The sequence below is a fragment of the Phyllobates terribilis genome, unplaced genomic scaffold, assembly GCF_046119375.1.
Source record: "Phyllobates terribilis strain yellow unplaced genomic scaffold, ASM4611937v1 Scaffold_5__5_contigs__length_657084704, whole genome shotgun sequence".
NCBI lineage: Eukaryota > Metazoa > Chordata > Amphibia > Anura > Dendrobatidae > Phyllobates > Phyllobates terribilis.
The window spans coordinates 118,126,063-118,153,446 of NW_027362765.1; the positions used below are offsets into that span (position 1 = coordinate 118,126,063).

Consider the following 27,384-nt stretch of genomic DNA (forward strand, 5'->3'; position numbering starts at 1 on the left):
TAGTGTACAGTGTGTATAGCGTATATGAGGTGCGGTATATACAGGGTACAGTGTGTATGAGGTGCGGTATATACAGGGTACAGTGTGTATAGTGTGCATGTGGTGCAGTGTATACAGGGTACAGTGTGTATATTGTGTATGAGGTGAGGTATATACAGGGTACAGTGTGTATATTGTGTATGAGGTGCGGTATATACAGGGTACAGTGTGTATATTGTGTATGAGGTGAGGTATATACAGGGTAGTGTGTATGAGGTGCGGTATATACAGGGTACAGCGTGTATGAGGTGCGGTATATACAGTGTACAGTGTGTATAGTGTATATGAGGTGCAGTATATACAGGGTACAGTGTGTATGAGGTGCGGTATATACAGGGTACAGTGTGTATATTGTGTATGAGGTGCGGTATATACAGGGTACAGTGTGTATATATTGTGTATGAGGTGCGGTATATACAGAGTACAGTGTGTATGAGGTGCAGTATATACAGGGTACAGTGTGTATGAGGTGCGGTGTATACAGGGTACAGTGTGTATATTGTGTATGAGGTGCGGTATATACAGGGTACAGTGTGTATATTGTGTATGAGGTGCGGTATATACAGGGTACAGTGTGCATGAGGTGTGGTATATACAGGGTATAGTGTGCATGAGGTGTGGTATATACAGGGTATAGTGTGCATATTGTGTATGAGGTGCGGTATATACAGGGTACAGTGTGTATATTGTGTATGAGGTGCGGTATATACAGGGTACAGTGTGTATATAGTGTATGAGGTGCGGTATATACAGGGTACAGTGTGTATGAGGTGCGGTATATACAGTGTGTATGAGGTGCGGTATATACAGGGTACAGTGTGTATGAGGTGCGGTATATACAGGGTACAGTGGGTATGAGGTGCGGTATATACAGGGTACAGTGGGTATGAGGTGCGGTATACACAGGGTAGTGTGTATGAGGTGCGGTATATACAGGGTACAGTGTGTATATTGTGTATGAGGTGCGGTATATACAGGGTACAGTGGGTATGAGGTGCGGTATATACAGGCTAGTGGGTATGAGGTGCGGTATATACAGGGTACAGTGTGTATGATATACAGGGTACAGTGTGTATGATGTGAGGTATATACAGGGTACAGTGTGTATGAGGTGCGGTATATACAGGGTACAGTGTGTATATATTGTGTATGAGGTGTGGTATATACAGGGTACAGTGTATATGAGGTGCGGTATATACAGGGTACAGTGTGTATGATGTGAGGTATATACAGGGAACAGTATGTATGAGGTGCGGTATATACAGGGTACAATCTGTATATATTGTGTATGAGGTGCGGTATATACAGGGTACAGTGTATATGAGGTGTGGTATATACAGGGTAGTGTGTAGGAGGTGCGGTATATACAGAGTACAGTGTGTATATATTGTGTATGAGGTGCGGTATATACAGGGTACAGTGTGTATATATTGTGTATGAGGTGCGGTATATACAGGGTATAGTGTGTATATTGTGTATAAGGTGCTGTACATACAGGGCACGGTGTATGCAGGCTGTAGTGCACTCTACGGAGGTTGGGTGACTGTATGGGGTGCAGTGGGCAGGGTGTACTTTGTGTGGTTGGGTGTACACACATGGTGGCTATAGCACCGCCCTGCTGTGTACGGTGGCCTGGAGGGACCGGCCTGGTCTCGACGTCACAGAGTCCCTGCCCAGCTGCAGCTGTCACACGGTGCCCGAACACCCGGATCCGGCCTGAGGTGCGACCCGGGGGCTGCAGGGAGTGGGGAGCAGGGGGCAGCCGGCTTGCACGGAGGGAGAGAGGGAGCACAGCCCCGGTCACCCCGTACACACCTCACACAGGCCTGTATACAATAGCTGCCGGCCCCCTCCCCGGATCTCAGCACTGTGTATACTGCCGGCCTGTCATCTGTATACTAACACCTCGTGTGTGTACCTACCCCATGTGTATCCCACTACTGGACTTGTATATACCGACCCCATATATATCCTCCTAATGTTCCTGTATATACTGACCCCATATATATCCTACTGTACCTGTATATACTGACCCCATATATATCCTCCTAATGTACCTGTATATACTGACCCCATATATATCCTACTGTACCTGTATATACTGACCCCATATATATCCTACTTTACCTGTATATGCCGACCCCATATATATCCTACTGTACCTGTATGTACCGACCCCATATATATCCTACTGTACATGTATATACCGACCCCATATATATCCTACTGTACCTGTATATACCGACCCCATGTGTATCCCACTACTGGACCTGTATATACTGACCCCATGTATATCCTACTGTACCTGTATATACGACCCCATATATATCCTACTGTACCTGTATATACTGACTCCAGATATATCCTACTGTACCTGTATATACTGACTCCAGATATATCCTACTGTACCTGTATATGCCAACCCGATATATATCCTACTGTACCTGTATATGCCAACCCCATATATATCCTACTGTACCTGTATATACTGACCCCATATATATCCTACTGTACCTGTATATGCCAACCCCATATATATCCTACTGTACCTGTATATTCCGACCCCATATATATCCTACTGTACCTGTATATACCGACCCCATGTGTATCCCACTACTGGACCTGTATATACTGACCCCATATATATCCTACTGTACCTGTATATGCCAACCCCATATATATCCTACTGTACCTGTATATACTGACCCCATATATATCCTACTGTACCTGTATATGCCAACCCCATATATATCCTACTGTACCTGTATATTCCGACCCCATATATATCCTACTGTACCTGTATATACCGACCCCATGTGTATCCCACTACTGGACCTGTATATACTGACCCCATATATATCCTACTGTACCTGTATATACGACCCCATATATATCCTACTGTACCTGTATATGCTGAACCCATATATATCCTACTGTACCTGTATATGCTGACCCCAAATATATCCTACTGTACCTATATATGCCGACCCCATATATATCCTACTGTACCTGTATATGCCGACCCCATATATATCCTACTGTACCCATATATATCAACCCCATATATATCCTACTGTACCTGTATATGCTGACCCCATATATATCCTACTGTACCTGGTTATACTGACTCAATATATATCGACTGTACCTGTATATACCGACCCTATATATATCTTACTGTACCTGTATATACCGACCCCATATATATCCTACTGTACCTGTATATACCGACCCCATATATATCCTACTGTACCTACCGACCCCATGTGTATCCCACTACTAGACCTGTATATACCGACCCCATATATATCCTACTGTACCTGTATATACCGACCCCATATTTATCCTGCTGTACCTGTATATACGACCCCATATATATCCTACCGTACCTGTATTTGCTGACCCCATATATATCCTACTGTACCTGTATATGCCGACTCCATATATATCCTACTGTACCTGTATTTATCAACCCCATATATATCCTTCTGTACCTGGTTATACTAACCCCATATATATCGACTGTACCTGTATATACCGACCCCATATATATCCTACTGTACCTGTATATGCCGACCCCATATATATCCTACTTATCTGTATATGCCGACCCCATATATATCCTACTGTATCTGTATATACTGACCCCATATATCCTACTGTATCTATATATACTGACTCCATATATATCCTACTGTATCTATATAGCGACCCCATACATCCTACTGTACCTGTATATACCGACCCCATATATATCCTACTGTACCTGTATATACTGACCCCCTGTGTATCCCACTCCTGGACCTGTATATACCGACCCCATATATATCCTACTGTACCTCTATATACCGACCCCATATATATCCTACTGTACCTATATATGCTGACCCCATATATATCCTACTGTACCTGTATATGCCGACTCCATATATATCCTACTGTACCTGTATTTATCAACCCCATATATATCCTTCTGTACCTGGTTATACTAACCCCATATATATCGACTGTACCTGTATATACCGACCCCATATATATCCTACTGTACCTGTATATGCCGACCCCATATATATCCTACTTATCTGTATATGCCGACCCCATATATATCCTACTGTATCTGTATATACTGACCCCATATATCCTACTGTATCTATATATACTGACTCCATATATATCCTACTGTATCTATATAGCGACCCCATACATCCTACTGTACCTGTATATACCGACCCCATATATATCCTACTGTACCTGTATATACTGACCCCCTGTGTATCCCACTCCTGGACCTGTATATACCGACCCCATATATATCCTACTGTACCTCTATATACCGACCCCATATATATCCTACTGTACCTATATATGCTGACCCCATATATATCCTACTGTACCTGTATATGCCGACTCCATATATATCCTACTGTACCTGTATTTATCAACCCCATATATATCCTTCTGTACCTGGTTATACTAACCCCATATATATCGACTGTACCTGTATATACCGACCCCATATATATCCTACTGTACCTGTATATGCCGACCCCATATATATCCTACTGTATCTGTATATGCCGACCCCATATATATCCTACTGTATCTGTATATACTGACCCCATATATCCTACTGTATCTATATATACTGACTCCATATATATCCTACTGTATCTATATAGCGACCCCATACATCCTACTGTACCTGTATATACCGACCCCATATATATCCTACTGTACCTGTATATACTGACCCCCTGTGTATCCCACTCCTGGACCTGTATATACCGACCCCATATATATCCTACTGTACCTCTATATACCGACCCCATATATATCCTACTGTACCTATATATGCTGACCCCATATATATCCTACTGTACCTATATATGCTGACCCCATATATATCCTACTATACCTGTATATACTGACCCCATATATATCCTACTGTACCTGGTTATACTAACGCCATATATATCGACTGTACCTGTATATACCGACCCCATATATATCCTACTGTACCTGTAAATGCCAACCTCATATATATCCTACTGTACCTCTATATGCCGACCCCATATATATCCTACTGTACCTGTATATGCCAACCCCATATATATCCTACTGTATCTGTATATACTGACCCCATACATAATCTTACGGTATCTGTATACACCGACCCCATATATACTACTGTATCTATATATACCGACCCATATATATCCTACTGTATCTATATACCGACCCCATATATCCTACTGTATCTATATACTGACCCCATATGTCCTACTGTATCTATTCTGACCCAATATATATCCTACTGTATCTATATACCGACCCCATATATCCTACTGTATCTATATATACTGACCCCGTATATCCTACTGTACCTATATATACTGACCCAATATATGTCCTACTGTATCTATATATACCGACCCCCATATATCATACTGTATCTATATATACTGACCCCATATATATCCTACTGTATATATATATATCGACCCCATATATCCTACTGTATCTATTTATACTGACCCAATATATGTCCTACTGTATGTATATATATCGACCCATAAATATCCTACTGCACCTGTATTTACCAACCCCATTTATGTTCTATTGTACCTGGTTGTACTGACCCCATATATATCCCACTATACCTGTATATACTGACCCCATATATATCCTACTGTACCTGTGCATACGACCCCACATATATATCCTATTGTATGTGTGTATACCGACCCCATATATATATCCTACTGTATCTGTATATACCAACCCCATATATATATACTACTTGTACTGTACCTGTGTATGTCGACCCCATATATTTTCTCATCCTACTGTACATATATATACTGACCCCATATAAATATATACTACTGTATTTTAGTAAACCATGGTATACCACTTGTACCTTTATGTACAAACTTTCTGCTACTTGTAATAAAACAAGAACAAAGAAACAACACTTCTAATATAACAAGTGGTTTCTCCAAACTCACCACAAGATGCCTCTATTACTGACTGCTGCAGTCTGAGAATTGTTCACCCCACCTATTTAGATAAAACAACTCAAATACCTGGACTGGCTGTGGACTGGCGAGTGGGAGAGGCGCGGCGGCGGGGGGGGGGGGCTGTTGACTCTGATGTTTGATTGCATGTTAGAAACAGTCAAGAGAGGGGTCCAAAAATAAGAGAAGAGATTATTGTCTGCATAAATAAGGAAACTGATACAAAAAGATACAAAGGCTTTGCATGTTCCTAGAGATACAGCTGGAAGCAAAATTCACAAGGTCAAAGTTACAGGAACACCGGCTACACTACTGGGACACAAAAGAAAGAGGGAGCTGTCATTGTCTGCCACCAGATTCCCGAGGAGGCAGATGGTCAAAAACCTATAGGAGTTGCAGCAAGATCTGGTGTCAGCAGATACCGCGGTTTATACAGTTGGTATATACAATAATGAGCCTACTAAACGCCATGCCCGGACTCCAAGACGTCTCTACTGATCCAAAAGCATAAGGAAAGTCTGCTCCAATATGCTCAAAGCCATATACATAAGCCATGGATATTGTGGTATTCTGTTCTGTGGATCCATGACGCAAAACTGGAACTTTTCACTCCTATGGATCAGCGGTTTGTCTGAAGGAGAAAGAATGAAAAGAACACCCTTCCTACAGTGAAGCATGGTGGAAGCTCGTGATGCCTACAGTGAATCACGGTGGAGGCTTGGTGATGCCTACAATGAAGCATAATGGTGGCTCAGTGATGCCTACTGTGAACAATGCTGGTGGCTTTGTGTGGCTCTGGGGCTACTTTGCTTCTCCTGGCAGTGGAAACCTGCAACGTGTAGAGGGCAAAATGGAATCAATCAAGTAAAAAAGTCCTGTCTTCTGTGGGGAACCTGAAGCTTGGTTGTCATTATACCTTTCAACAGGACAGTGATCCCAAGCAGAACTCAGTCCCCTAAGGCTTGGATTCAGAAGAAGTCCTGGGAGATTCTGGAGTGGTTGTCACTTAACTTGAACCGCAAAGAAACATTTTCATGGGATATGAAGAAGGAAGATGCCACACATAAACCCAAGAATATTATTGACCTGGAGACTGTTGACCATGAAGAATAGGATGAGATTTCTCAGGAATGTAGCCAAAAGCTGGTGTCTAGTTATGTATCCTGTCTGCAGCAGGTTATAACAGCCAGAGGGGCTCCACTAAGTACTAAAGACTCTTGTTATGATGAGGTGAATAATTCTTAGACTGCAGTAGTCGGGAAATATGGTATTTTGTGCTGAATTTGGAGAAACCACTTTATTAGTTGTGCTCAGCTATTTACATTGTTCTTGTACTGCAGAATCACATGTCAGAATCACTTGCCAAAATCACTTGTCAGAATCACATGCCAAAATCACTTGTCAGAATCACATGTCAGAATCACTTGCCAAAATCACTTGTCAGAATCACTTGTCAGACAGAGTATTTAGCCTCAAACTGACATCATTGTTATGTTTGATTTTGATATCTGATCATGTCCTAAAATGGACACTATAAAAGGAGGTCATAGACTGAGAGTTTCATAATAGAACGGGCTGCTTTCTCATCAGCACAGAGTATTTCAGGAGCGGGTATTTTGACCACTGCAATGTCACGAGGTGAGGAAGGTGGAAGAAGCATGGTCCCCAGCAGCACAGAGTATTGCAGGTGGGGAGTGTGGTGATCTCATTGGAGGTCATAGACTGAGAGTAGTAGAAAGAGCTGCTTTCCTTTCAGCACAGAGTATTTCAGAAGAACGTACTGACGTGTTGTAAAGTCATTGACTGAAAGTTTCATAGTAGAAACGGCAGCTTCCGCTTCAGCACAGAGTATTTCAGGAGAGGAATGTGACATTCAGCACAGAGTATTAATCTTGTGTAAGATTATAGTCTTAGAGTTTCAAAGTAAAAATAACAGATTCCTCTTCAGCGCAGAGTATTTAAGGAGGGGATTGTGATAGTGGCATTGTCATGACCTGAGGAAGGTGGAAGAAGCAGGGTCCCCCAGCAGCGCAGAGCAATTCAGGATCGTAGGAGATCGCAGACTGTAAGGTTCATAACGGAAGGAATTGGACTCCCTGCAGCACAGATTATTTCAGGACAGGAGTTTACTGATACTTTTATAGTAGAACGAGCAGATTTATCATCAGCACAGAGTATTTCAGTAGAGAAATGTAACGGTGTCAGTGTGCTGACATGACGGAGATGCAAGGAGCAGGGGCAGCACAGAGTGTTTCAGTAGAGAAATGTAACGGTGTCAGTGTGCTGACATGACGGAGATGCAAGGAGCAGGGGCAGCGCAGAGTGTTTCATTAGAGAAATGTAACGGTGTCACTTGCTGACATGATGGAGATGCAAGGAGCAGGGGCAGCACAGAGTGTTTCAGTAGAGAAATGTAACGGTGTCAGTGTGCTGACATGACGGAGATGCAAGGAGCAGGGGCAGCACAGAGTGTTTCAGTAGAGAAATGTAACGGTGTCAGTGTGCTGACATGACGGAGATGCAAGGAGCAGGGGCAGCACAGAGTGTTTCAGTAGAGAAATGTAACGGTGTCAGTGTGCTGACATGACGGAGATGCAAGGAGCAGGGGCAGCGCAGAGTGTTTCATTAGAGAAATGTAACGGTGTCACTTGCTGACATGATGGAGATGCAAGGAGCAGGGGCAGCACAGAGTGTTTCAGTAGAGAAATGTAACGGTGTCAGTGTGCTGACATGACGGAGATGCAAGGAGCAGGGGCAGCGCAGAGTGTTTCAGTAGAGAAATGTAACGGTGTCAGTGTGCTGACATGACGGAGATGCAAGGAGCAGGGGCAGCGCAGAGTGTTTCAGTAGAGAAATGTAACGGTGTCACTTGCTGACATGACGGAGATGCAAGGAGCAGGGGCAGCACAGAGTGTTTCAGTAGAGAAATGTAACGGTGTCAGTGTGCTGACATGACGGAGATGCAAGGAGCAGGGGCAGCACAGAGTGTTTCAGTAGAGAAATGTAACGGTGTCAGTGTGCTGACATGACGGAGATGCAAGGAGCAGGGGCAGCGCAGAGTGTTTCATTAGAGAAATGTAACGGTGTCACTTGCTGACATGACGGAGATGCAAGGAGCAGGGGCAGCACAGAGTGTTTCAGTAGAGAAATGTAACGGTGTCAGTGTGCTGACATGACGGAGATGCAAGGAGCAGGGGCAGCACAGAGTGTTTCAGTAGAGAAATGTAACGGTGTCACTTGCTGACATGACGGAGATGCAAGGAGCAGGGGCAGCGCAGAGTGTTTCAGTAGAGAAATGTAACGGTGTCACTTGCTGACATGACGGAGATGCTAGGAGCAGGGGCAGCGCAGAGTGTTTCAGTAGAGAAATGTAACGGTGTCAGTGTGCTGACATGACGGAGATGCAAGGAGCAGGGGCAGCACAGAGTGTTTCAGTAGAGAAATGTAACGGTGTCAGTGTGCTGACATGACGGAGATGCAAGGAGCAGGGGCAGCACAGAGTGTTTCAGTAGAGAAATGTAACGGTGTCACTTGCTGACATGACGGAGATGCAAGGAGCAGGGGCAGCACAGAGTGTTTCAGTAGAGAAATGTAACGGTGTCACTTGCTGACATGACGGAGATGCAAGGAGCAGGGGCAGCACAGAGTGTTTCAGTAGAGAAATGTAACGGTGTCACTTGCTGACATGACGGAGATGCAAGGAGCAGGGGCAGCACAGAGTGTTTCAGTAGAGAAATGTAACGGTGTCAGTGTGCTGACATGACGGAGATGCAAGGAGCAGGGGCAGCACAGAGTGTTTCAGTAGAGAAATGTAACGGTGTCAGTGTGCTGACATGACGGAGATGCAAGGAGCAGGGGCAGCACAGAGTGTTTCAGTAGAGAAATGTAACGGTGTCAGTGTGCTGACATGACGGAGATGCAAGGAGCAGGGGCAGCGCAGAGTGTTTCAGTAGAGGGCTTGTGAATGATAGGACAACAGAGGATAGGCTGGAGGGTCTTTGTGGCCCCATATGTGCTGACCAGGTATTTGGAGCACAGTCCCAACCCTCACATTGCTGAGTTTATGGCCTGGTAATGGAGCGGCCATAGCGCTTCTTTATTGGGAGCCTGGAATGAGGAGTTGCTCGCAGCTCCCGGGGCAGAGGGCTCTTTGGGATGTCTCTAACCAGCACCAAACTTCCGGAATTTAATTTTATTGCACCTTAGTGAGGTGGACAAAGTCTGAGCAATATCACTGAGCGCAGGCGGCTCCTGCATCCCTGACGCCTTTCTCCTGCGCCTTTAACAGCGAGCCGAGGGGTGACCGCGCACTATGGCTCGTCTGACATGATAAAGGCAGGTTGCAGGGTGATCATGTCCAATGGACTCTCTGTTCTTTCAGGATGAAATCTCGGTGACCGAAGAAAAGCCGGATATGAATGATCCCACATGGGCAGATAAGGAGGGGAGCCCCGGTGAGGAGGAGAAGATGCGGAGCCCTCAGAATGTGCCAGGTCCCGAGGATGGTGAGCAAAGTACTTACATGGGCACAGATTGCTGAGGCGACATGCCATGGAATAGGGCAATCCCGGGAATGATGAGGGAGTAGTGTACCCCGTTTTTTGCAGGCTCTGATAATAATCTGCAGTGTACGTATTATTTTGGGGAGGTAAGGGTTACAGAGCGCCTGCAATAAGAAGGCGGAAGGAGGTCAGGGCTACAGAGAGGTGTGTCACATCTGGATGAGCTGGATTGTAAAAGGTAAATAGATATATTCCAGATTAGGTCAAAGATCGTTTCTATGGAGTTTGGGCAGGTTTGAGGCAGACTGCAGCTAGATAGGAGGCAACATGGCGTCTGCAAATGACATGAGGTGAAATAATGCTGTCTGCAAGCTTAGAGGGGAAGTAAGCGCTCCTTATGTGACAAAAGAGGAAAAGAGTGCTACTAGTGTGCCGAGAGAGGAAAAGAGTGCTACTAATGTGCCAAGAGAGGAAAAGAGCGCTACTAGTGTGCCAAGAGAGGAAAAGAGCGCTACTAGTGTGCCAAGAGAGGAAAAGAGCGCTACTAGTGTGCCAAGAGAGGAAAAGAGCGCTACTAGTGTGCCGAGAGAGGAAAAGAGCGCTACTAGTGTGCCAAGAGAGGAAAAGAGCGCTACTAGTGTGCCAAGAGAGGAAAAGAGCGCTACTAGTGTGCCAAGAGAGGAAAAGAGCGCTACTAGTGTGCCAAGAGAGGAAAAGAGCGCTACTAGTGTGCCAAGAGAGGAAAAGAGCGCTACTAGTGTACCGAGAGAGGAAAAGAGCGCTACGAGTGTGCCAAGAGAGGAAAAGAGCGCTACTAGTGTGCCGAGAGAAGAAGGGTGCGCTGCTCTTGTGGCGAGAGAGGAAGGCAGCGCTGCTGGTGTGCCGAGAGAGGTAGGGAGCGCTGCTGGTGTGCCAAGAGAGGAAGGCAGCACTGCTGGTGTGCCGAGAGAGGAAGGCTGCGCTGCTGGTGTGCCGAGAGAGGAAAAGAGCGCTACTAGTGTGCCGAGAGAGGAAGGGTGCGCTGCTCTTGTGGCGAGAGAGGAAAGCAGCGCTGCTGGTGTGCCGAGAGAGGAAGGCAGCGCTGCTGGTGTGCCGAGAGAGGAAGGGAGCGCTGCTTGTGTGTCGAGAGAGGAAAAGAGCGCTGCTTGTGTGCTAAGAGGGAAGGGTGCGCTGCTCATGTGCCGAGAGGGGAAGGGTGCGCTGCTCATGTGCCGAGAGAGGAAGGGTGCGCTGCTCATGTGCCGAGAGAGGAAGGGTGCGCTGCTCGTGTGCTGAGAGAGGAAGGCAGCGCTGCTGCCATGGCGAGAGAGGAAGGGTGCACTGCTGGTGTGGTGAGAGAGGAATGCAGCGCTGCTGGTGTGCCGAGAGAGGAAGAGTGCGCTTCTGGTGTGCCGAGAGAAGAAGGGTGCGCTGCTGGTGTGCAGATAGAGGAAGGGTGCAGTGCTGATGTGCCGAGAGAGGAAGGGTACGCTGCTGGTGTGCCGAGAGAGGAAGGGTACGCTGCTGGTGTGCCGAGAGAGGAAGGGTGCGCTGCTGGTGAGCCGAGAGCGGAAGGAAGGGTGCTCTGCTGGTGTGCCGAGAGAGCAAGGGTGCGCTGCTGGTGTGCCAAGAGAGTAAGGGTGCGCTGCTGGTGTGCCAAGATAGAAAGGGAGCGCTGCTTGTGTGCTGAGAGAGAGAGGGAAGGAGCGTGTCTGGTGTGCTGAGAGAGAAAGGGTGCGCTGATGGTGTGCTGAGAGAGGAAAGATGCGCTGCTGGTGTGCTGGGAGAGGAAGGGAGCGCTGCTTGTGTGCTGGAAGAACAAGAGAGCGCTGCTTGTGTGCCAAGAGAAGAAGGGAGCGCTGCTTGTGTGCAGACAGAGGAAGGGAGCGCTGCTTGTGTGCCGAGAGAGGAAGGGAGCGCTGCTTGTGTGCAGAGAGAGGAAGGGAGCGCTGCTTGTGTGCAGAAAGAGGAAGGGAGCGCTGCTTGTGTGCAGGGAGAGAAAGGGAGCGCTGCTTATGTGCAGAGAGAGGAAGGGAGCGCTGCTTGTGTGCAGGGAGAGGAAGGGAGCGCTGCTTGTGTGCAGAGAGAGAAAGGGAGCGCTGCTTGTGTGCAGAGAGAGGAAGGGAGCGCTGCTTGTGTGCAGAGAGAGAGAGGGAGCGCTGCTTGTGTGCAGAGAGAGAAAGGGAGCGCTGCTTGTGTGCAGAGAGAGGAAGGGATCGCTGCTTGTGTGCAGAGAGAGGAAGGGAGCGCTGCTTGTGTGCAGAGAGAGGAAGGGAGCACTGCTTGTGTGCAGAGAGAGGAAGGGAGCGCTGCTTGTGTGCAGAGAGAGGAAGTAAACACTGTTTATCTGCCAGGAGAGGAAGGGAGCGCTGCTTGTGTGTCAGGAGAGGATGATTACTTCTCTCTCTGTCAGGGTAGTTGTGGAGGATGGGAATAGTGATATACAGGACAGATGAAGCTACTGTATTCTCCTATATTCTCTTTCATGGTGTATTGACATCAGACTTGTAAGTGTCTGGACCTCTGTGTGGGGCGGACCTGTTAGTTTTAGGTCATCTAGCAGTGTGGGGGGCTGGTGGTATGGGGGGTGGGTGACTGGGAGGGATAATACTGCCTAATCCTTGTAAGATGAAGTGAGGTTCTGTGAAGGAAGGATGTGGGGGATGGGAGAAGCTCCAGACGCCGCTCCCCTCACAGCACACACTACACTGTATACTGTCATACTAAGTGCTGGGCACTATAGATCTGTGTACGGTGTGACAGCTGGAAATGTGCTGCTCATCTCATAGAGTAACAGCACGTCAGACTGCCAGTGAAAGTGCAAGTGTGGTCCTGAGTGTCAGTGTGTCATTGTCCTGTACCCCAAGTGTCAGTGTCATTGTCCTGTACCCCACTTGTCAGTGTCATTATCTTGTACCCCAAGTGTCAGTGTCATTGTCCTGTACCCCAAGTGTCAGTGTCATTGTCCTGTACCCCAAGTGTCAGTGTCATCGTCCTGTACCCCAAGTGTCAGTGTCATCGTCCTGTACCCCAAGTGTTAGTGTCCTTGTCCTGTACCCCAAGTGTCAGTGTTATTATCCTGTACCCCAAGTGTCAGTGTCATTATCCTGTACCCCAAGTGTCAGTGTCATTGTCCTGTACCCCAAGTGTCAGTGTCATTGTCCTGTACCCCAAGTGTCAGTGTCATTGTCCTGTACCCCAAGTGTCAGTGTCATTGTCCCGTCGTCCTTGTTATGTTATTTGGGTCTCTGATTGCCAGGACGACGTGTAGGAGGATGTGACAAGTAAAGGCCGCACTGTCCAGGACCCCCCCCCCCCGTCTCCTTCCTTGACTCTCACACATGTCCAGGAAATAATCCCCTGTTCCTTCATCTATTCCAGAATTAGCTAAATCCCCTTGGAGCAGAACCAAAGATGTGAGGAGACAGCAGCAATAATCTGATCTCTGCTCTCCATCCCTCTCCTGCTGTGGGTGGTGTTGGGGGTCTTGTACCCATCAATGCACTCACAGCCTCGCACTCCTAGTCATCTGTTTCTTTTGCATCTATTTCTGGGAAGGTTGAATAGTCATTAACATGTTAACTTCCACAGAAGGTGAGGGACCCAGCTTTCCCAGACCCTCTCCCCTCGGTGCAGAACGAACAGATCTACCATCATGGGGCAGAGAAAGCAGAGTGACAACCATCGCAGCCATCTTTCCCAGTATGCAGATGCTGTAATGGAGGTGAACATTGTAGGGATTAGAGAATTGAAACCGTTTTAATTGCTGGATTGGTCGCTTCCAGCTTCCGTACTAACTGCAGCCTTCACTGAGCTGCCATGTTTAATGTAGTGACAGTTGGGGTTACAGTTAGTGGGTTTATGAGCCGGAGACTCGAGGATCATCGGTAAGCAGAAATAACCTGTAAAAGACCCTTATATAATAGACGGGGCAAACAAGGAAACCCAAGAGTGACAAAAAATTGCACATTGTCCAAAAATAACAACGGGGCTCAGTCTGTGACCATCCCGGGATGTTATACATGTCCGCCATGTTATAAAATGTGCAGACGTTGGTAAATTGATTTGGTATCAGGGCCACAAGCTGTACACCACGACATGTCACATGGCCTCGTGTAGGAACGACGGCCTAAATGTAGCGCACCTCTGCCTGCGGTATGAATATCCTGCAGCAGACACCATGTCTGTATGCCCTGACCGGGTCCGGGGTGGGAAAACGGGCAAATGTAGGTATCCAAGCGACTCTGAGAAGGTCCAAATTATGGTGGGTCAAAGGTATTTTGAAGTGTCCCCAGTATGAGTGTTCACTACCACTAGGGTACTGGAGTGCCAGATTATTAGATTCTCCAGATTAACACACAGTTCTGGGAAATATTAGAGATACTTGACCTCTGACCTCAATCTTAAAGGGGTTTTCCAGTAAAGATCAGTTACCTGTGGACAGGTGATAACTTATAGATCAGGGTCCAAAGGATGGGGCCTGCACCGATCGTCAAAACGAGGACCTTTTATCCCCAATTGAATGGAGCGGCAGTGCACATGCCCAATCTCCTGCTCCATTTATTCCCTGGGGGGATACCATAAAAAGCGGAGTGCAGCGCACAGCAGCCACATAAGGAATGAATGGGGTGCAGGTGAAGCATGCACACGGCCCCTCCATTCTGCCAATCGGTGCGGTCTGACCTATTGTCTATCCTGTGATCAACTTATTGGGGCTTAACCCCTTTTAGGCACAAAGGACACTTCATTTTTCACTAGTTGTGTGGGTCCCCTCTGGGAACTATGATGAGGGGCCGCAGAGCTGACAATCTTCTCTCTTGCAGATGACTCCTCCTCTGAGAGCTGTAATGGCAACGTGTTTCCTGCGCTGACTCCGTCCACCGCTCCCGCCAGCACTGCCCTGAGCCGCTCCCTCCCGGACATGAATGGGAACAGCACCAGCTCCGCCCCGGACCTCAGCGCCCCATCCGATGAGCTGCCCATGAACCTCAGCGACAAGATTCGCCCGACGCTGGGGGTCCCACAATATCCTGCGGACGCTTGTACCACAGAGGCGATACGTAACCATGGAAAGTACACCCTCAAAGCCACGTCTGAGGTGAGGGCATCCCAGCGTGGGCAACCACTTTGTGTTTCAATTCCCCCCCATTTTCAAAGTCTCTGCATACTGTCAGTACTGTAGTGTACAGCCAGAAGCTTTACTCCTTCCTAACCAGGCAGTTTTTTGGTTTCTGCGCTTTCACCCTCTTTTTCTCCCCTCTGTCGGAGATTGACAGTGGCATTTAAAGGGTAAACATTAGGAATTGGAAGTAGCTCTGATCTGCTGTTTGAGGCAGATGCTATAAAAATGTCAGGAACAAGTTACAACCTGTTCTCATCTAATATACAGTCATATGAAAAAGTTTGGGCACCCCTATTAATCTTAAGCTTAATGTTTTATAAAAAATTGGTGTTTTTGCAACAGCTATTTCAGTTTGATCTATGTAATAACTGTTGGACACAGTAATGTTTCTGCCTTGAAATGAGGTTTATTGTACTAACAGAAAATGTGCAATCTGCATTCTAACACAATTTGACAGGTGCATAAGTATGGGCACCCTTATCAGTTTCTTGTTTTAAATACTACTACCTACTTTTTACTGACTTACTAAAGCACTTTTTTTGCTTTTATAACCTCATTGAGCTTTGAACTTCATAGCCAGGTGTATGCAATCATGAGAAAAGCTACTTAAAGTGACCATTTGCAAGTTGTTCTCCTGTTTGAATCTCCTCTGAAGAGTGGCATCATGGGCTCCTCCAAACAACTGTCAAATGATCTGAAAACAAAGATTATTCAACATAGTTGTTCAGGGGAAGGATACAAAAAGCTGTCTCAGAGATTTAACCTGTCAGTTTCCACTGTGAGGAACATAGTAAGGAAATGGAAGAACACAGGGACAGTTCTTGTTAAGGCCAAAAGTGGCAGGCCAAGAAAAACATCAGAAAGGCAGAGAAGAAGAATGGTGAGATCAGTCAAGGACAATCCTCAGACCACCTCCAGAGAGCTGCAGCATCAACTTGCTGCAGATGGTGTCACTGTGCATCGGTCAACTATACAACGCACTTTGCACAAGGAGAAGCTGTATGGGAGAGTGATGCGAAAGAAGCCGTTTCTGCAAGCACGCCACAAACAGAGTCGGCTGAGGTATGCAAAAGCACATTTGGAGAAGCCAATTTCTTTTTGGAAGAAGGTCCTGTGGACTGATGAAACCAAGATTGAGTTGTTTGGTCATACAAAAAGGTGTTATGCATGGCGGCAAAAAAACACAGCATTCCAAGAAAAACACTTGCTACCCACAGTAAAATTTGGTGGAGGTTCCATCATGCTTTGGGGCTGTGTGGCCAATGCCGGCACCGGGAATCTTGTTAAAGTTGAGGGACGCATGGATTCCACTCAGTATCAGCAGATTCTTGACAATAATGTTCAAGAATCAGTGCTAAAGTTGAAGTTATGCAGGGGATGGATCTTTCAGCAAGACAATGATCCAAAACACCGCTCCAAATCTACTCAGGCATTCATGCAGAGGAACAATTACAATGTTCTGGAATGGCCATCCCAGTCCCCAGACCTGAATATCATTGAACATCTGTGGGATCATTTGAAGAGGGCTGTCCATGCTCGGCGACCATCAAACTTAACTGGAATTGTTTTGTAAAGAAGAATGGTCAAAAATACTTTCATCCAGGATCCAGGAACTCAGTAAAAGCTACAGGAAGCGACTAGAGGCTGTTATTTTTGCAAAAGGAGGATCTACTAAATATTAATGTCACTTTTCTGGTGAGGTGCCCATACTTATGCACCTGTGAAATTTTGTTTGAATGCAGATTGCACATTTTCTGTTAGTACAATAAACCTCATTTCAAGGCAGAAACATTACTGTGTCCAACAGTTATTACATATATCAAACTGAAATAGCTGTTGCAAAAACACCAATTTTTATAAAATATTAAGCTTAAAATTAATAGGGGTGCCCAAACTTTTTCATATGACTGTATCTCACAGCTGAGGGGTTGTTACAGTTGTATCCAATCTAGGCAATACTTAGTAAGTTAAATGTCCAGGCTGATAAAATCTCAACTATTTAGCTCACAGAGGATTTTCTAGACTGGATACAATTGGAACAAACCCTCAGCTGTGAGAAGTATTAGATCAGAGGTAATTTTTTGTAATGATAAAGAAGGGTGGGGGTCAGTGGTGTCAAAATTTCCCATTAACTTCTATTACTTGCTTCCAGTCCCCTCCTTACAGCTCAGGAAGTTATGACTCCATTAAGACAGAAGTGACAGAAGTCAGCGGTGGGGCGGAGGACCTGTCAGTAAGCCGGACCGCGGCAGTGGACGACGACGACGAAGACGACCATGAAGACAACGATCGCATCACAGACACCGAAGGGCTGGACCCTGAGCGTCTGAAAGCTTTTAATGTGAGTCCGGGGTTAATTAGGGTCCTGGGGGGAGAGGAGGAAGTTGACATCCGCTATGACTGTAAATGGCGCCAAGTTTATGCAGTGTGGAAATTATTCCCACCATAAAGGGGGGGACGTTCTACTGCGTATGTGACATGTCCTCACCATTTCAGATGTTCGTCCGCCTCTTCGTGGATGAAAACCTCGATCGCATGGTCCCCATCTCCAAGCAGCCCAAGGAGAAGATACAGGCCATCATCGAGTCCTGCAGCCGCCAGTTCCCAGAATTCCAAGAGCGCGCGAGAAAGCGCATCCGCACCTACCTGAAATCCTGCCGGCGCATGAAGAAGAACGGCATGGAGATGGTGAGAACCGACCAGGATACTTGCAGGGTCTATGTGAGTTACCAGCTTGTCTGTGTGTGGTGTAGCGTGGGCATGTAATATGGCAGTATGGATTAAAGGGAGCCTACACATAGTATATCGGTGCAGCGGGGACAGTGACAGTGTCTGTTATACCATGGGCTCCTCCAAGCATGGATGGGGTGTATATGAGAAATCTGCCCCCTCTTCTGGTCACTTCCGCTGAGGTACCAATTCAAGTATGGTGAATGGCTCCTTTAAGAGATTCTGTGTTATTAAGACTGTAGCACTCTAACTGTACAGCAGACAGGCGCAGTCACTTAAGGACCTGTCCCTGTCTCTGTCCCCAATGATTGACTTTGTATTCCAGTTCCTCGCTGTTTTTCAAAATCTCTGCATGTCAGTGAACACAAACAGGCTGAAAGTCTGTACAGAGCACTTCTGTCTCCACAATTGTAGCAAACCCTCAGCTGTGAGGATTATTACATATGTGCAGGTGTTGTATGCGCACTGCCAGCAAGCAGAGATCCAGAAAGTGGTTGAGTAACACAAAGTGTATTGGAAAGTTGCAGAACTTGCATTGATTAAAGGGGTATTTCGATAACAAAAGGATAACACCTATAATAACTTCAAGATCGGTGGGTGTCTGAACGATGGACCCCAATAATCTCCAGAACGAGGCACGTTTGTCCCATGTCTGAATGGAGCGGCAGTGGGCATACTCGTCCACTGCTCCTGCCTTCCTTTCTCCAGTACTAGTATTGTGAATGGAGTGGCAGTGCGCATAGTTGTCCACCGCTCCTGCCCTGCTTTCTTCAGCACTAGTATTGTGAATGGAGTGGCAATGCGCATGCTCGTCCACCGCTCCTGCCCTGCTTTCTTCAGCACTAGTATTGTGAATGGAGTGTCAGTGCGCATGCTCGTCCACTGCTCCTGCCCTGCTTTCTTCAGTAGTACCATTGAGAATGGAACAGCAGTCTGCATGCTCGTGCACCGCTCCTGCCCTGCTTTCTCCAGCAGTACCCTAGAGAATGGAGCGGCAGTGCGCTTGCTCATTCACCGCTCCTGCCCTGCTTTCTCCAGCAGTACCATTGAGAATGGAATAGCCGTGCGCATGCTCGTCCACTGCTCCTGCCTTGCTTTCTCCAGCAGTACCATAGAGAATGGAGCAGCAGCGCGCATGCTCGTCCACCGCTCCTGCCCTGCTTTCTTCAGCAGTACCATAGAGAATGGAGTGGCAGTGCGCATGCTTGTCCACTGCTCCTGCCCTGCTTTCTCCCGCGGTACCATAGAGAATGGAGCAGCAGTGTGCATGCTCGTCCACTGCTCCTGCCCTGCTTTCTCCAGCAGTACCATTGAGAATGGAGCTGTAGTGTGCTTGCTCGTCCACTGCTCCTGCCCTGCTTTCTCCAACAGTACCATTGAGAATGGAGCAGCAGTGTGCATGCTCGTCCACTGCTCCTGCCCTGCTTTCTCCAGCAGTACCATAGAGAATGGAGCAGCAGCGCACATTCTCGCCCACCGCTCCTGCCCTGCTTTCTCCGCCGGTACCGTAGAGAATGGAGCAGCAGTGTGCATGCTCGTCCACTGCTCCTGCCCTGCTTTCTCCAGCAGTACCATTGAGAATAGAGCATCAGTGCGTATGCTCGTCCACTGCTCCTGCCCTGCTTTCTCCAACAGTGCCATTGAGAATGGAGCAGCAGTGTGCATGCTCGTCCACTGCTCCTGCCCTGCTTTCTCCAGCAGTACCATAGAGAATGGAGCAGCAGCGCGCATTATCGCCCACCGCTCCTGCCCTGCTTTCTCCGCCGGTACCGTAGAGAATGGAGCAGCAGTGTGCATGCTCGTCCACTGCTCCTGCCCTGCTTTCTCCAGCAGTACCATTGAGAATAGAGCATCAGTGCGTATGCTCGTCCACCGCTCCTGCCCTGCTTTCTCCAAAAGTACCATACCATAGAGAATGAAAGGAGCGACAGTACGCATGCTCTTGCACCACTCCTGCCCTGCTTTCTCCAGCAGTACCATAGAGAATGGAGTGGCAGTGCGTATGCTCATCCACCGCTCCTGCCCTGCTTTCTCCAGCAGTACCATAGAGAACGGAGCAGCAGCGTGCATTCTCGTCCACCGCTCCTGCCCTGCTTTCTCTGCCGGTACCATAGAGAATGGAGCAGCAGTGTGCATGCTCGTCCACTGCTCCTGCCCTGCTTTTTCCAGCAGTACCATTGAGAATAGAGCAGCAGTGCGTATGCTCATCCACCGCTCCTGCCCTGGTTTCTCCAGCAGTATCATTGAGAATGGAGCAGCAGTGTGCTTTCTCCAGCAGTACCATACCATAGAGAATGAAAGGAGCGGCAGTGCGCATGCTCATGCACCACTCCTGCCCTGCTTTCTCCAGCAGTACCATAGAGAATGGAGCGGCAGTGCGCTTGCCCGTCCACCGCTCCTGACCAGCTTTCTTCAGCAATAACATAGAGAATGAATGGAGCAACCTTTGAGCATGCACCCTAGTGCGGTATTCAGATGAGGGACAAAAGTGCCTTGTTCTGGTGATGAATGGAGCCTCAACAAGCAGACACCCATCAATCTAGAATTTCTTGTTCCCGGAATACCCCTATAAACTGGACTGTGAGTAGCGCTCTAAATGGATCTGTGATGAAAATATACTGTGTATATAATGTAGCAACCGTGATCTATATGTGGGTGACACAGAGTCAGATACTTGGGCTGTAGTATCACAATCAGGTTTAATAGTATGTGCCTCCCACCGTTATTCCAGGCTCGGCCAACTCCTCCGCACCTAACCTCAGCTATGGCGGAGAATATCCTGGCTGCCGCCTGCGAGAGTGAGACGCGGAAAGCGGCCAAGAGGATGAGGCTGGAGATTTACCAGACAGCTCAGGTAACGCCTGTACATCGCGATCAGTGGTCGGCAGCGGCGGTAGCACCGTCACCAAAAATAGATGTTAATACTTTATTATTATCAATTAAAGGGATTGTACAGTACATTTATATATTTATCAATATCAAATGGGTAGGGATGTGACAGTCGTCACCCGCGCCCATCAGCTGGTGCTGGTGGTGACTGAATGTCATCAGTTGCAGAGCGGAACAGCACAGCTCCTTCAACTGTATAGTGGCCACAGCTAGGTACTGCACATCCACCCCTACTGTACATGCATACATGTATATTTATACCCTCACACTGCGTATACAGACATATACATACACAACACCGCACATGCACATATACATATAACAATAAACACATACATACATGCATATATAGCATACATGTCTGTACTCTATAAGTCCCATATAGGGATATATTTGTGTCTAATACTCAGAGGGCCACATAAATGCTGAGCCAGTTGTGCCTGTGATTGCAGATGGCTACTGCTAGCCTATGTTGCCAGTCCAGAGCCCTGTATTCACTGGTTATTCTGTTTTTTTTGGGGAGGCAGGAAGAGAACACGTCAGTGGATCGACCCTCCGGACTCACCCAGTCCTCGTTCTCACTGCCAGCAGGCTCCTACAACCAGGATCCTGTCTACATGAATGGCAGCCTCCACTACGCCTACCGCGGACACGGGTCTATTGGAAGCAGCCTGCCGGCAACGACTTCACTGCAAACTGGAAACCACTGCAATGGTGAGCGAGGATGACTACATCTGTCTCTGAACCCCATCCCCCATTAGTTCATTGCCTTTTCTAAGTTCTCTGCTTACATCCAGAAGCTGAAAACCTGAACAGACTTAACGCTTCTCACGGCTGAGGGTTTGGTGCAGTAGTATCCAGTCTGGACTATCATCTGTGAGCTGAACAGTCAGGACTCCAGACTGATCCATGTGGTCTGCACTGACTAGTGTTTAGCTCACAGAGGATTGTAGCAGAGCAGTAAGGAGCATTAGGTCTGCAGAGGTTTTCGGCTTTTGGATGTATAAGCAAATGCTTTCATTCACTGACAGCAAGCAGAACTCGTCCAAATGGGGCAGAATCAAAGCAAAAAGCACATCTGAAAGTTGCATTACTTTCTGTTTTGATTGAATATAAGGAGCCCTTTAACTCCATAATGACCTATGACGTACATTTTCGCCGCAGGTCATGTGGGCTGTGTGGAGTTGGCTCAGGAGCTGAGCCCGCTACGTACCACGCAGATTACATAGGTGCCATCTGTCTAATCCAATAGCTGCTGTCAGCCACTGACAGAGACATTTAAATGATGTCATTATTGGGGCTCCCATCTGCACATGACCGCAGAGAGCCGATGGGTTACCATAACAGTTTGGGGCCTGCTGAAGACCCCCATGGCTACAGCTTCATAGGAGAACTGCAAGTACAATATTTACTGCAATACTCTATATAATACAAGTTCAAGTCCTCTAAGGGGACTAAAAAAATAAAAATTCTATTAAAAAATATACAGGTGCATATCACAAAATTAGAATATCATCAAAAAGTTAATTTATTTCAGTTCTTCAATACAAAAAGTGAAAGTCATATTATATAGAGTCATTACAAACAGAGTGATCTATTTCAAGTGCTTATTTCTGTTAATGTTGATGATTATGGCTTATAGCCAATGAAAACACAAAAGTCATTATCTCAGTAAATTAGAATACTTTATAACAGCTTGAAAAATGTTTTTAAAATCCGAAATGTTGGCCTACTGAAATGTATGTTCAGTAAATGCACTTAATACTTGGTCGGGGCTCCTTTTGCATCAATTACTGCATCAATGCGATGTGGCATGGAGGCGATCAGCCTGTGGCACTGCTGAGGTGTTATGGAAGCCCAGGTTGCTTTGATAGCAGCCTTCAGCTCGTCTGCATTGTTGGGTCTGGTGTCTCTCATCTTCCTCTTGACAATACCCCATAGATTCTCTATGGGGTTAAGGTCAGGCGAGTTTTCTGGCCAATCAAGCACAGTAATACTGTTGTGTGTAAACCAGGTATTGGTACTTTTGGCAGTGTGGACAGGTGCCAAGTCCTGCTGGAGAATGACATTTCCATCTCCAAAAAGCTTGTCGGCAGAGGGAAGCATGAAGTGCTCTAAAATCTCCTGGTAGACGGCTGCGCTGACTTTGGTCTTGATAAAACACAGTGGACCTACACCAGCAGATGACATGGCTCCCCAAACCATCACTGATTGTGGAAACTTCACACTAGACCTCAAGCAGCTTGGATTGTGGCCTCTCCACTCTTCCTCCAGACTCTGGGACCTTGATTTCCAAATGAAAATTGGAACTCTGGGAACTTGTGGAGTGTGTCAATGACTGCCTTCTGGACATCTGTCAAGTCAGCAGTCTTCCCCATGATTGTGGAGCCTACTGAAACAGACTAAGGGACCTTTTTAAATGCTTAGGAAGCCTTTGCAGGTGTTTTTGTTAATTATTTTAATTTACTGAGATAATGACTTTTGTGTTTTCATTGGCTGTAAGCCATAATCATCAACATTAACAGAAATAAACACTTGAAATAGATCACTGTTTGTAATGACTCTATATAATATATGAGTTTCAATTTTTGTATTGAAGAACTGAAATAAATTAACTTTTTGATGATGTTCTAATTTAGTGAGATGCCCCTGTATATGAAAAGTTCAAATCCACCCAACTTTCCCCCCTTAAAAAAAATATAAATAAATAAAAATTGTATTAAAATATATATATATATATATAAAAAAAAGTTTAAGTCCACCCAACTTTTCAAAAAAAACAAGCCCTCATACGTTTATGTCGATGGAAAAATAGCGAAAAAAAAAAAGGTATGGCTCTTGGAGAAAGGGGACGAATAATCAAAAGAACAAAAATGAAAAATGTTCAGGTCCTTAGGGGGTTAAGGGGCTGTTGTCCCTTTAAGAGGCCTGAGGACCGCTGTTTCTAATCACCGCTCTTTCTTACCAGGTCCCACCGACCTCAGCATGAAAGGTTTGGCTTCAAGTAGCACCCACACCAATACCACTAACCGGGCAATGCCATGCGCCCAGCTCAGCCCTACCGAGATCGGGGCCGTACGGCAGCTGATCGCCGGGTATCGGGAGTCAGCCGCCTTCCTGTTGCGATCTGCGGATGAACTGGAAAACTTGATATTGCAGCAGAACTGAGGGGCCGCCGGAGCTGACCTGCACCTCAACCTCTTACTCTATGGACTGAGATAAGACACTGATGTCTTCTTGCCCCTCAGACGGTTGCAGACACTGAACCTGTTCCCGGAGCAGGAGCCATATACTTTGTTTTGCGGGGAAATCGTGGGGAGGGGGAGTCTTGTCTCTGCACTACGAGATTTCCTTTTCATTGCCCCCCACCCCTGTCCGTCCAGCTCAGGGGGCCGCAAGCACCTATTTATTGAGAACAGAATTTCCTCTTTTTTTCGTAATTTATTTTTCTGAAGATGTTTTTTTGTTTGTACGGACTAGTTGTCGTTTCACTATTGGCGAGCCGTGTAGCGGGCCAAACCAGTACTGAGCCGCCTCTTTTCCCTCGAAACGTGACCTCATTGAGGGGTGAGGCACTGAGTGCTTCATGCCTCAGTGATATCACCAGGTGCTGGGGAATCGATAGGCTAACTTGTCCTGAACACTGGCTTATCCAATATGGCTGCTTCTTATCTGTGCAGGTGACGGGTCTCCTCTAATGAACTTTAGCACTGAACGCTCGTCCCATCTCCTGCCTGGGGCTGGAAGAAAAAATCACTCTCTACTCTTTCGGGTCGCTGTACCATACCTCAGAAGAAAAAAACACTCCAGCTGGGGTCATCTGACAAATGCTCCCACGGTTTTGTTATCTATTGGACCATACCATTCTGCAGACAGGTAGTGTCATTGTAGACCAAACCATACACACATGATCGCACTGGACCATACCATGTTAGCGTGCATGATCACTGCCCTGTGCACCCTGCGTCTGCATCACGTCTCCAATTTCCATGCATCCAGTGAAAACAGACAATCCCATCCAGGTTTTCAATGATCTGGTGCACCCCATAGGGTCACCCCACGCTACTCTTGCATTTTATACCTCTGCTTTTGGTTGTCTTTTTCTGGAAACATGATACTGCTTTGGACCATACCATTTTGCACTCACATGGTTTGCTTATAAACCATAATATTCTGCACTTACATGATTTGTCTTATACCACTCTGCACTCTTGGTTTTCTCTTGGAACATGCCATACTGCACCCAAAAAAAGTTCCTATGCACCATACCTTTTGTACTTAATGCTTTTATTTTGGACCATACCTTTCTGCACAATTTTTTTTTACATTTTGGACCATACCTTTTTGCACTTACATGGTCTTCTCACTGGAGTAGATACACACTGGACCATACCATTCAGCACCCACACTTTATTTCCATTGGACCATACCATTGAGCAGTTTATATCGTCCTTCATTTCCAGGGGAAGGGGGGAGCTGATTCATTATTATACTAATTCTGGCTTCCTGCTGCTATGATTCACCCTTATTTCAGGTAACTCGGCCTCCCCTCCTCCGGGGCACACCTTCTGGTTATTGACCATCTGACCTCTTCTGCTTTGCTATGGGTTTCCAAAGTCTTGCACAGAACGTAGCAAATATCCACGTTTTACGTTTTTATCCACAAAACTCAGGCAGAAAACCGGCCGAACTCTCAATCCGCACTTCCGACGTCCACAGACCTCATGCCCCCGACCACTGCGCTCCCCTGTTCTGGTCCGTGTCATTTCAGTCCCTCCCTTTAACATTCCGGTCGCAGTCTCCCATTTTCCATCCTTTGTATTTGTTATTGTTTTTTTTATATAATCATTCCAGCTGTCACCTCCATATTTATGTGTGACGTGCACTTTCCTGACATGGCCGGAGGTTATCCTTAGTGGGTAAAGGGGCACTCCGAGGTCACTGTGGGTTACTTTCCATAAGCATTCGAGTGGCACCAAGCTCTGCTGACCTCATATTCCAAAGCGTGTGCTGTCTTTTTAAGGACGTCTTACTTTATATTATTTTTTTTTAGATGCGTGTTTTCTTGTTTTTTTTTTACCCTTATTTCAGAACAAGAACTTTTTTGTCGTCGTGAATTTTATGCGGTGCTTCTAGATCTGTAATCTCCCTCCACCCTCCCGCAGCCAACGTGTGTGTTTGTAGGTGTTTGAGTTGATTTTATATTATTTCTGGACTCCGCGAGTGTCCTGTTTACATGTACAGATGACCTTGTGTAGATGAGCTGTACCACCACCAGGGGGCGCTCCTCTGCTTACTAAAGCCACAGCCATTTTTATGTCGGAAGGCGTTGACTAGAGCTGAGTGAAAAGATTCGCAGGACCCTCCTTATGCGGTGAAGTCCTGCAAACCTCCTCGTACCTGCCGGCATCCTCTGATTAGTGGGCTCGTTACAGCGAGACGTATGCACGACGTCACGCTGGGCTTATTAATATAAGAGGCATCGGGGATGCCAGCCCGTAGGAGGATATTCGCAGAGCTCTGGCCAGACAACCACGGTAGTTACCGGCAAGGTGGCTAGACCTGGGTCCTGCACATCTTTTTGCTGAACTCTACTTCTGAGCAATCACTCCATCCCCTAGAACTCAGGTATAGACACTCACAGTTAATTTATTTGCGTTGCGATCCCCACACACACACACATTCGCCGGCGATCACAGTAGGCTCCGCCCCTCACGCCACATTTTTCCTTTTTGCACTCCCGAGCGGCCCCATCTCCCCCCCAACTTCTAGGCTCTTTTAAGCAGATGAGAAATTTCAATAAACCTTATGATATATAATATATAAGACAACGCTATTTATTGTTACTGACGGTTCGTGAGGTTTTAATGATTTGTAGAATGTTTTTATTTGTCATACATTGTGATGTGTTCCCCGCCATCCAGGACTAAGACCACCCCGCTGTCTACGACACAGCCCACCCCATACCTTCTCCATTCCTATTATTATTACCCTCCTGGCTAAGTGCACTGACTCGCCACCAAGTGGAAACCTTCCTTTTTACTCTATGTATAAGGCTGACTAATAAAAACACTGCATAATAAAGTATCCCACCTTTCTGAAAGAG

The 27,384-nt window shown here is 46.6% G+C and overlaps 1 protein-coding gene across 2 annotated transcripts; it reads left to right on the top strand.

The window, feature by feature from the left end:
• The first annotated feature begins 1,629 nt into the window (after window positions 1-1,629).
• On the top strand, window positions 1,630-27,384 carry NOL4L (nucleolar protein 4 like). Of its 2 annotated transcripts, none has more exons than XM_073682789.1 (8): window positions 1,630-1,760; window positions 10,438-10,561; window positions 15,361-15,635; window positions 17,812-18,000; window positions 18,156-18,380; window positions 21,121-21,243; window positions 21,806-21,992; window positions 24,247-27,384. In XM_073682789.1, the coding sequence occupies exons 1-8, from the start codon at window positions 1,635-1,637 to the stop codon at window positions 24,444-24,446; spliced, it is 1,449 nt and encodes a 482-aa protein (XP_073538890.1). In that variant the 5' UTR covers window positions 1,630-1,634; the 3' UTR covers window positions 24,447-27,384. The 2 variants fall into 2 exon arrangements, with proteins under 2 accessions (XP_073538890.1, XP_073538891.1); XM_073682790.1 differs by having other exon boundaries at window positions 18,156-18,347.

What these genes read in the sequence shown, in the direction of transcription:
- NOL4L (XM_073682789.1), top strand. Translation starts at nt 1,635, where the DNA reads ATGGTGGCTATAGCACCGCCCTGCTGTGTACGGTGGCCTGGAGGGACC. An exon ending in ACACCCGGATCCGGCCTGAG is followed by an intron (nt 1,761 to 10,437) that starts GTGCGACCCGGG and finishes CTGTTCTTTCAG; the next exon opens with GATGAAATCTCGGTGACCGA. An exon ending in AGGATACTTGCAGGGTCTAT is followed by an intron (nt 18,381 to 21,120) that starts GTGAGTTACCAG and finishes CCGTTATTCCAG; the next exon opens with GCTCGGCCAACTCCTCCGCA.